The sequence below is a fragment of the Fulmarus glacialis genome, unplaced genomic scaffold (assembly GCF_000690835.1).
Source record: "Fulmarus glacialis isolate BGI_N327 unplaced genomic scaffold, ASM69083v1 scaffold43092, whole genome shotgun sequence".
Lineage (NCBI taxonomy): Eukaryota > Metazoa > Chordata > Aves > Procellariiformes > Procellariidae > Fulmarus > Fulmarus glacialis.
The window spans coordinates 9,274-20,394 of NW_009200847.1; the positions used below are offsets into that span (position 1 = coordinate 9,274).

General features: G+C 36.9%; 1 protein-coding gene across 1 annotated transcript; it reads right to left on the reverse strand.

Annotated features, from left to right (window-relative positions):
* Positions 1 to 4,763: 4,763 nt before the first annotated feature.
* LOC104073802 (protein piccolo-like) lies at positions 4,764 to 10,664 on the reverse strand. The gene is made up of 3 exons (XM_009573727.1): positions 10,534 to 10,664; positions 9,764 to 9,909; positions 4,764 to 5,174 (listed from the first exon to the last, which is right to left on the reverse strand). Exons 1-3 carry the CDS (start codon positions 10,652 to 10,654, stop codon positions 5,034 to 5,036), a joined length of 408 nt encoding a protein of 135 aa, XP_009572022.1. The 5' UTR covers positions 10,655 to 10,664; the 3' UTR covers positions 4,764 to 5,033.
* Positions 10,665 to 11,121: the final 457 nt, after the last annotated feature.

Below are 11,121 nucleotides of genomic sequence, written 5' to 3' on the forward strand. Positions count from 1 at the left end.
TGGTCAACAAATGGGAAAATTGAACCAGCAAAATAGATTTTAATGTTAATTAGGGAAAAGAAACCAAACCAGATATTTTAAATATTTATTTGTCAGACTGAGATAACAGCCTTTATACAGCACAATTTGCATAAGTTCTCAAGATACATCCTGTATACAATCACAAAACCATGACATGGATTTATACATAAAGTGAAAACTGAGACAGATTTACAAGCATTTTTATACAATTCTCATACTGCTTTTGTTTCAGTTTTTACAACTGTTAGAACAAGTCTTTATTTTTTTTCCTGATGAATCTGGAAGCAAAATGAAAAATAAAAGAAATGCAAACCAAAATGAATATCAACAAACCACCATCTATGCATGCAACATTCACTGTGGAAACATTACATTTCTCCAAGGACTAATCTTTTTTTTGTGTGTTTTTGTGGTTTTTTTGGTGTTTTTGGATTTTTTTAAACATTGGGTATGCTGTACACGTTGTCCGTAGCATGACAGCACAGACGCTAGTCAGCCATTGTTGAGCACCTGAGCACGTCACTGAACATCTATAGGATACAACCAAATAAGGACACATTCACATGCTTGGATGTCAGATGGAGTGAATAATTTAAACTCAGTTTGTTTTACAAAAATGTATACTTATTTACAGGGTAACAAATTAAGAAAACGGCTTTCACTCAAATAATCTATTTTGAGTTATGGATATCTATATATATTATAACTTTCGAGCTCATCAATATATTTGCTTATTAATCTTTTCAAAATAATAAAACAGAACATATAGAAAACATTAAAATGCTTCTTATGATTTAAAGAGAGAGTATCCGGTTTCACTTATTCCGTCTATTTTCCTTCTAAAGGCAACATGTATTCATAAAGAGCAACTGATCCTACATGTCAGGTGTATCGAAAATTCACAAAGCATGTAGGACTAAGGTTTAAATGTAATGTAGGTGGATACTTATACTAAATTTCCTCTCTGTTTCATTACCTTTATAAGTTACACTCACACAAATGCAAATTTTCTCTGTTATTCACATAGGTATGTACATATCTAGATATATACTCAAATAATGGAATCTGGGACATTCAACATTGTAGCAATGAAAATAAAGTACTTAAAAATAGTGTCAGTTATGATCTAAATAATAATTTAAAAAAATACTATTAACATTTTCATGATATCTCCATGAAACTAAATCCTAATTAAATAATCTCTATTGGGCACACACTAGCTTACAATATAATAGATGTCTTCTTTTTCTTCATCATCATCCTCAAAGAAAGAATCAGTATCAGCTGGTTACCAGCTACCATATCTCACAGCCTAACCATGCAAACACCCAGCATCCAGAAAAATAACTCAAATGTTTCCTAAGCCTTGATTTAAAGCCAGTTTAAGTCAACAGATTGCTTGTTATTGACTTCAACTGGTTTGGACTGGGTTTTTGTTTCTTCCACACAGGATCCATGTAGTGTAAAAACACGGGTAATAATAAAGAAGCAGCACTCATTGCCCCTGGATACTATCCCTTTAAAGTGTAATGATAAAGAATTAGCTCAACATTCATCATAGAAACTCTCATGTCTAGTTTTAACCTGGAAAAAAAAAGTGGCTGTTTGCTGCTTATTGTATGCATAATAATAATAATAATGATAACATTAGAAATCCCTGTCAATTGTAAACACATACACTGTGCTTTTGCTCATTTTTCAGCTTGTTTCCACTACACAAGGCCTTGAACAAAGAAGCAGCTTCAATCTCTGTTGACTAAGCAGATTTATGAATAAAAAAAGTTAAAATGCCTCTGCTATTGCCTCCCTGCAATATGTGTCTTCAAAGCAGTCGTAGAAATGTGTGAACTCATTAATAATCAGTCACTCAGAAATTATAAAAGCTGTTGCCACATCTAAGCCCTTTTGGCCAGGTAAAGAAACAAAAACTAATGAGAAAAAAGTGAAAAAAATATACTGAGATATATACAAAAAAGTAAAAAAATACTAATAGTCCTTGTTTGATTATTTTTTAAAAAACATTGTCACAAGAGAGTTTTTCCTGACTTCATTCATAAAACAAGAAAAAAAAAAGAAAAAAAATGCATTCAAACATGAATCTGTGTTGCATAGAGTGATTCCAGTACAACCTAGAGATTTGGTCAAAAAAAGGAACTTGGCACACTTTGGAAGCATCCTCTGACCTCTGAATGATGCTGCCTCGGAAAAGAGAGAGTGCGTGGGCCCAGGTCTGTCACTAGCCCATCCTGGGTGACACCACAGGAGCCCTGTCCTTGCTGCAGCTGGCCAAGGCAGTGCCGCGTTCCTGGCAAACTCTACTCTTTGCGTTTCATGATGGGAGTCCGAAACTGCCATTTCAACATGCAGAAATATTTTGTGTGTTGTTCAGAGAATCAAAGATGCTTGGATTAAACCAGTTGCTGACTGTTAATTACCCCGCAAAGATAGCTGTTCCATACAGCCACAGCTATACCACCCAACACAACTATTTTATAAAAATATTGGCCACATTCGTATGTGTGTGAGAGCAAAGCACGCCTGTCCACTTTCTCAATTAAGAGTGATGATTACAGGCTTCCCAGTAAGGCAGCCGAATAGTGCTTGTGCCTGCTGGAAATCTCCATAGCAACTACCAGCGTGACTTGCTGTCTTTATAATAAATCTTAGCAAGAACAAAATTACCAGCAGTTTGCACAAAATTGCACACCTCATGGCTTGTACTACACACAGTAATTGAAACTGGACCTTTTTTTTTTTTTGGTATTTTTTCAAAAAAAGAACACACTATAGCCATCAGGAATGAAAAATAACCCACCAAAAGAGCAATACATATGCCAAATATATCCACATAGGATTTTTTGGTTCCATCGGGGATTTTTTCTTTGACGTATTTATCTTCTTATAAAAACATACACAACATCAAAACATATAGGATGTTTACAATAACTCCAGAGGACTGTTTTTAAAATATATGAGAGGTAGGGCATACATATACTGGTGAAAGCATAAAATTCAACATTAAAGCACACATCCTACTTCCACTGTCAGTGATGTTGTGTTTTTAAGATAGCTAACAAGCTTTTGGTAAGATTGCTCTGCTTGCAAGATAAGCAGGCTACCAGCTATCGACAACTTAACAGGAGTTTCCTTGGTGTGTGTATCATTAATATCTTCTGTGTGTTTCTTCTCATATTCCTTTTCCACACTGTTATTTTAAGTTGACAAAGATAAATCAAAAACTGTATGTGGGAAGTGTCACCAGATTAAATGGCGTAGCTTTTTTGTGGTCAATCCAGCTTCTGAATAAGCTGAGCCTTATTTTTCCTTTGTTTTTAAGCAGATAGTTTTTTCCAGAAGAATATTTTCAGTTGGTCTTGCACAACCTGTGGAAGTGTACTGCATATATTCGGAAAATATAAGAAGACGTACATTAAAGCATTTGTGATAAGTCCTTATTGGGCAAGAAAAATAAACATCTGAAGTGCAGAAGTTTGGTCATTTTCTTTTTAAATATGCAAAGGTCATGAGGTAATACTTCAAGGGAAACTACTTTTTAATGAAGCTGTGAAAAATTAAATGAATTCTGAGTAACAGGGGAATTAGTACTATATTAAGCCTTGTTTTTTAAAGAAACTGCTATACTCTTAGGAATGGGAGACAAAGCTCTCCCTCCTTCTTAAAAAATGATACAATGGAAAATACAACAACCAGCCTAAACCATCCCAGGCAGTAGTTTCTTCCCAAAGTGAGCTAACTTCTCAGTTTCAAGCCCCTGAAAGTGGGTCTTTAAGCATGGAAGTGCTGACACAGTCTTAAATGTTGCAAGTTACCTTCCTGTTTACTGCTTTCCTGAGAAGCCATGCTGTTGAGTGGATTATACTCAGACATTCACCTGAGATAGCAAGAGGATATTCTTAATTCTCTCTAATGCAACAGCATCCAGGCAGTAACTGCCCTGCTATCCTTTCCCCTTAGATTTCAAGTGTGTCACTGGTGTTGATACAGAGCCCTGCACCAACCGGGCTGGTGTCAGGTCAGTGGGTCTACTGCTCCCAAGTGCCCACAATATAGCCTAGAATTCATCGTCTCCGTACAGTTTCAGAATAAGACTGATTGCTGAAAAATGAAAGGACTAGTTGAAATAATTGTGTTAGTCCCAGTAAGTCTCTTCAATTACAAACTTTTTTAAAACTGCTGATTCAAAGTGTAGGATGAAGTACAGTGTCACTGACATTGAAAAAGCATTTTTTCTTCCTGATGTAGTGCAGTTTATATCCTGTCCTTTCTGTTAAAAACCACATCCCAAATTATAGACCATTAATATCGTTTTATCCTTTACATTCTAGGACAGTGGTTTATATTCATTGTTAACACACAGAAAGAAATGAAACAATCAGATCTGATTCTCCACAGCATAGTTTCTGAAGGAAAAAGAAAGAAGGAAAAAAAGTAATGTAAAATAACATTACCACTCTTGCAAACACCTTGCAGTTTGTGTCAAGTGGCATAATCTCACTACAGCAAACTATCAGAGATCCTAAGGTGCAGAGAAACAAGTTTTGCACTTCTGATAAGTGAGATTTGGAAAGTCAGTCACTCTAGGTTCTTTTGCATAAAACGATCTTCCTGTTGCACAGAAAACCAGACTGCTCTTTCCATCACACTACCTCCAGCTGCAGACGAGCTCTGCATTAACACCTGCCTTCCAGCCTTCATTATTTCCTTCACAGTTACTCTCTTCACGAAGTGTCCAACAACACGGAGCCCTCGTATCAGTCTTCGTTTCAAAGAGCCTCTCTTTAACTTCTGGGCCCAGGTTTTCTTTCACTTTGCTGTCTTTCGCAGCAAAACAAGTGTACTAGCCCTCATGTAAGTGTGCTCTGTAGCCCAGAGACTGCTCTTTTCTACTTTGTATTCTGAAAGACTAGCTAAACACAATGATATCAAACTATAGTCTTGGAGTGATGCTGTTTATAGCAGACTCTGCAGGTTTTGTGCCCTAAGCAGACAGCTCAGTGTGTTTGTGTGGAGCTGACCAACAGTTTGTGCCAGTTTACTATTCTTTTCCTTAGATCCACTTTGTCAAGCCAGATATAAGCTTCCCCAATCAGTGTCTTTTTCATAAACTTCCCTCCATTGGAGACAAGCAGAATCTGGGAAAACAATAATAATAATGATAAAAAAAAAATTATCATTGTGCATAGTAACATACTGCATTTGCTGGCAAACATGAAAGATTCAGAAATGTTGAGCTCTTTTTTGGTACCCACAGAGGAGGAAAGAAACACTGACCATAACCCATTATATGGAGTCATCTTTCCAATAGATAAGAAGCCCTGTGAAAAGTGAACCTTCCCTCTCTTCTATTTTATTATCATGGGATGTAGCAACTAGATGACAATCTTGGACTTTAGTAAGCAATTTGTTCACCTGCTGATTACCAAAGACAAACACAAGGTCAAGTTTTAAGTTTCAGGGTAAAGCTTTATGCAGGCGAAGTACCAGCCCTTTTTAAGTGCACGGAAGTCAGAGGGTGCTCTGCATATAGGCTGTAACTCAGAGCAGACTAGTGTGTGAGAAAGTCCAGAGTCCTTGTTTCTGACCTCAGCAAGCAGTAGTTTAACCTAAAATGTAGAGTTGGTCTGAAGTGTCATTCATGCTGAGAGCCTCAGTATTGCGTCTGGTCTTATGGCTCTTGCTTGCCCAACCATGGAGGGTGGGAAGGCCAAGGAATAGCCCTGGCACTTATGTGAGCTATGCAGGCTGGGTGTTCAAGACTCTCTCTGATATATCATACAGGCACATGTTTTCCAGCTGAGCAGATTCATGCCATGCAAGCAATAGCCTTCTCTGAAGGACTTGATTCATTCTGTGGATCTATAGATTCATTCTAAGTGTTTCTGGGAGAAATACATTTGATAATATATATACTTCAGGGGGTGAGTTATAGTTACACAGTCTGATAAATTCTAGCATTTCTTAATTATTGAGTAACTGAATTAACAAGCTCAATGCTTCTTTTTTTTTAATAACTTCCTAGGTTTTCCAAAAAGAAAAAGAACTCATGAAAAATTGCAGTTCCGAGATAGGATTAGCAGTGGGTTTATAATATTCGCAGTCACTGAGCAGACCTCCAGCAATGAGCAAGGGAGGTAACTGATAACAGCAGGAGGCTGTCACCCTCTGTGTTCACTAGCAGGAGAGAAAACAGAGCATTTTGTTGCTTGGTTTCACAGATCTAGGCTAACAGAAGAATGGCAGGACTCAAGGATTTTGTACTCCACTGAGATGCTGGAAGAGACCATACAACAACAGAGATGTAACAGAACTGTAGAAGAACTGGAGTTTCCAGTAATCAAGATCTTTTTGAAAATTTTCCATTCTGATTTGGGAAACAAAGTAAAAAACACAGACTTTACAGTACAATGGAAATTTAGGAAAAAAAAAAGGGGGGAGAAGAAATTTGCAATCCTTTTCCTGGATGAGCTTCCCAGTTCCCTGGCCAATTTTGATATCAATCAGCAAGTAAGGTATACATCCAGACAGCTTAGACACCTACATGCCCATCAGTCAACAGGTTTGATGAGGGAAGACCAAATGACCCTTAGGCACTAAGCTATTAGGGAATCCCACTTTACTTCACTTATCAGAAAGCTCACCCTTGGGCAGAATAGGCAGCCTGCCTCCACTGCCGGTGGCTTCTAGGTCGCTTGGTTCAGTGTTTCCTGAAGAAATGGACAGCCCAGAAGCTGGCAAGCCAAACCAGAACATCTGTGAAAAACATTCTTCTGGGTTTTTCTGATTACCCTCACACAGGACATTATGTATTTCTAATTGCAGTAAGCCAGTCAGCCAGGAGCCAGCTAGGGAACAAGGCGAAGGAGCCAGGAGCTGAGTGCTTTCCAGAAGGATCCCAGGTGCGTTGCCAAGGAACAGGGAAATCAGGGAAGCAAGCAGGCTGCCAGGGGCTGAGACAGTGCCTGTCTGAAACCTGTCAAAATGTTTTCTGCAGAATGTTTTCATTCTGACACATCAACAGTTTTGGGACAGAAAAAAATTCTAACAGAAATTTTCCATCACTTCTGTCCTTGATCCTTCTCTTCACTCCTCCCAGTTGGATCCCTGCTATCTGTCTTCTCTAGTTTCTGTGTCTCTCAGCCTTGGTTCTTCCCTGCTCCAGGCTTTATATTCCAGACTTGTTATCTTGAATCAGCTAGTCTCAGTTTCTAATCCTTAGGATTTTTTTCCATATTCCCAATACTCTTGACCAGATGATTCTAGCTTCCTTTCCTTTCCTTTCCTTTCCTTTCCTTTCCTTTCCTTTCCTTTCCTTTCCTTTCCTTTCCTTTCCTTTCCTTTCCTTTCCTTTCCTTTCCTTTCCTTTCCCTTTCCTTTCCTTTCTTTCCTTTCCTTTCCTTTCCTTTCCTTTCCTTTCCTTTCCTTTCCTTTCCTTTCCTTTCCTTTCCTTTCCTTTCCTTTCCTTTCCTTTCCTTTCCTTTCCTTTCCTTTCCTTTCCTTTCCTTTCCTTTCCTTTCCTTTTTTTTTTTTTTTGTTTTTCTCAATAGCCCATTCTCATGGCTAATATTCACAGCTCTTCATGTTGATTTTTAGAGTGCAGACCCTTGTTCTAATTTCAGCCTACCCTTGGTTCTCATGTCTCTTTACAATGTACCTTCTATGATTACTAGATTTGATCTCATCTTACTCCCTCTCTCTGATCTTATTTCCTCCCTTAGTCTCCCAATTCCATTTTTGTTCTATACATTCTGGTTTTGTTTCCTTTCTTTCTCCCCCAAATCTCTTTTGACAATGTCCAGCTCTTTGCCCCTAAATCTTCATCACTCAAATTCAGCATTCAAATCAGCCAGCTTCATGTTTTGCCATAGGAACAGATTGACTGGTAAGTATGAAGAGCACAGAAAAACAGATGTACTGAGTCAGATCAAAGATCTCTCCAGGCAAATATTCTACTTCCAAAAGTGCATAGGGCAGTGCATAAAGCAGAATATAACAACAGGACAATCATGTAGTGATACTTTCCCAAAACACCTATCATGATATGTGAACCATTGACTTCCTGACTCTCAAGTGGTATGTTTGTATTTAGCAGACTATGAGATATTTTGCCCATGAATTTGTCCAATAATTTTCTCAAGTTACTTTTTCCATGAAAACATTTAACATCCACAATATATTATGGCAATAAATTTTAGAGCTCAAACTCTAAGTTGTGTGAAGAAGAAACACCTTTTGTTTGTTTTAAACTTGTTCCTTGCTACTTTTATACCCTTTGTTCTCTTAGGTCTGGTGTGCAGCACCAGTACATATCACAGGGTTTCTGAGGAAATATTGCCAAGTCTCAGGCGGACTGTTCCTATGACTACCTCCCTCACTATCTCCCTCCTTAATAACTTGATGGCTTTTTCCACAGGACTCTGTGGGTTCTTCTCTACTGGTCTACTCACCAGTACTCACTCACTAAAATTACAGGAATTTTAGCTCTTAAACCTTGGCAAGACTTTATTGACCACTCTGGATTTTCCCAGGTAATATAACATCTTAAATAGTCTTTTACTGAGTCTACCTGAATCAATAAGGATGTTAAGACACCTTAACACAGGGAAAACAGTACCTATTTTTGTTGGCCTTGTTTTGTAAGCAATATCGATTTTGGCTTTAATTTTAACGATACAACCAATAAGCCTAGCATAGGCACTTAGATAATCCAGTCTAACTTCAGTCATCAAAATGTAGCTGGCTTGTTTACATCGGTCTTCCAGATTTAAAGGCACATTAAATGGATGCTGGTATGCCCGACAATTTCTCCCACTTACTTTTAAGATTAGCATGCAGATACCCCTGGAATTGTCCATCCCTTTCCACTGACTAGAGAAAGCCTGAATATCTGGCCTATATTAGTTATCTACTCATGTGAAAGTAAATAAAGGTAGATAAAGTGAACCCCACCTGTCTAAAAAAGCATATCTGACCAAATGATCAAATCTGCCTAAGCAAATAAAACACAGGAGAGGAACCATTCCCTGAATTAGTTCTACACATCGTTTGATGTGTCACAGACTGAAAATACCATCATCTCCTTTACAAATGAACACAGAGAATATTTGACTTGGCATAATCAGTAATTCTGCCATGTCTGGGATTATGACTATTGTGTCTAATTCTAGGCACCGCAACTTTTAAAGAAGTTGAGGAACTGGAGAGAATGATAAAATGATTAGGCATTTAGGTAACAGGACATATCAAAGAAATTTCATTTACTTAGCCTGGAAAAATATGATAGCAACATTTCAGTGTGCAAACTTTTTTTACAAAAAGAAAGCAGATCAGTTTTCCTCTGTGCTTTGTGAGGATACTTAAGGATAAGTTAACTTAATTTTAAAATATGGCATATTTAAGTTAGATATTACACTAAACTTTCTAAATATACAGAAAAGTATTTTTGGAAGGCATGCATAACGTCCTTTTCTAGGGGATTTTAAGAACAGATCAAGCCTAAAACTTTCAGGCCTGGTTATAAATACCCTTCCTCAGTGTGGGGTGATGGATTAAACCATCTTTTAAAAACTCCTCCGGCCCGATATTTCCATTACAATGTAGTTGTGTTATTTCCTTTGTAATTTTCTCTTTTCAGCAAACAACTGGGGAAGAAGATTGATCTCAAATGCCCATAGCACAGCATGGACAACATCCAAAATTAGGTTTTAATAAAATGTAGAATTACCTGAAGAGAATGCCCAGCAGGACTCAAGTTAAATCTAAATGTTTCATTGAACGAAGGCTCTCGGTCGTGCCTGCATACCCTGGTTTTCTTCTTAATTACTCTCTTTTGGGTAGAGATATTGACAACATACAGCTTCACATACAGGTCTGGGGAAGAACAATTCAACGAGTTAAATACCGAAGCTTTTAAATAATCATTGTTGCTAATGATTTCAACAGAGGGGAATTGTTGTGAAGAAACAGAGCATGGTACTTTACAGAGCCATATTCTGTTCTCATTCTCATGGTGTAGAAATGGAACTACCCCACTAAATCCAAGGGAATTAGTTTGTGTTTACAATGCTGTCATTAAAGGAGCAAATACCTTGATGCCTTTATGTATGTATGAAAATATTATTACTATCATGAGTTTTTAATTTTTAAAAAGCTGTTTCACCAAAATATAATTTTTTACTAGATATCATTGTTCTTTAATAACCTAGGGAGTTATCATTTTTATTAAAGTTAAAAAAGGATCAATTTTTAACAATCAAAAGTAAATTAAAAAGAGGATTAACTTCTGAGAGTTAATTTGCTTCTACAAAATGTTTTTACTTTCATTAAAGTTGCTCATAAGAGAAAAAAAGCACTTCAAAAAGAATTCTATAGACTATGTCATTCTGGTTAAGAAGCAATTTTCTTTCCCGTTTTAGCAGTGATGTTCAGATATGCCTTCAGATACATCCTACTTAACGTTTTCAAAGTATCATGAAGATGGTTTCTTTGTGATACCTGGTAGATGATCTGGAGATTTAAATTTGTATGTGATGTTTCTGCACTGAAGGATTTCTACTATCAGCTGTTCTCCATCTGTCTTCATTTCCTTCTTTAATGCAATCTTGATTTCACCCATAACCTGTGTTTTACCTGGAAAAGCAGAAAAAGCAAACCTCATTAATGTAAAAGGAAACTGAACGTATCTTTCTAACTTGGAAAGAAGTAGAGTTTTCTGGTTTGGTTTTTAGTTTTTGTGGGTTTTTTTAGTTTGGTTTTTTTTTTGTCTTTTTTTTTTTTTTCAGGACAGCTTATAGTTTTTAGTCAGGGGTATAAGAGCAATGTATTGCTTGAATTAACAAATGGTAGATACATGCAGTACATTTGTGTAACTAGATTATATGCTTCAGAATGTATTTGCTTCAGAGGAGCTTTGTTCCCAAGAATACACATTTCACTAGGAGTCATTACAAGTCACTTAATGGTCACTACAATTCACCTTTTCAGAAACCTTTACTACAAGATTCTGAAGTTATCATCACATAAAAAAAAAAAAAAAAAAAGGAAAGGAAAAAAAAAAAGAGAACACTCAATAAAGTGTTAAAA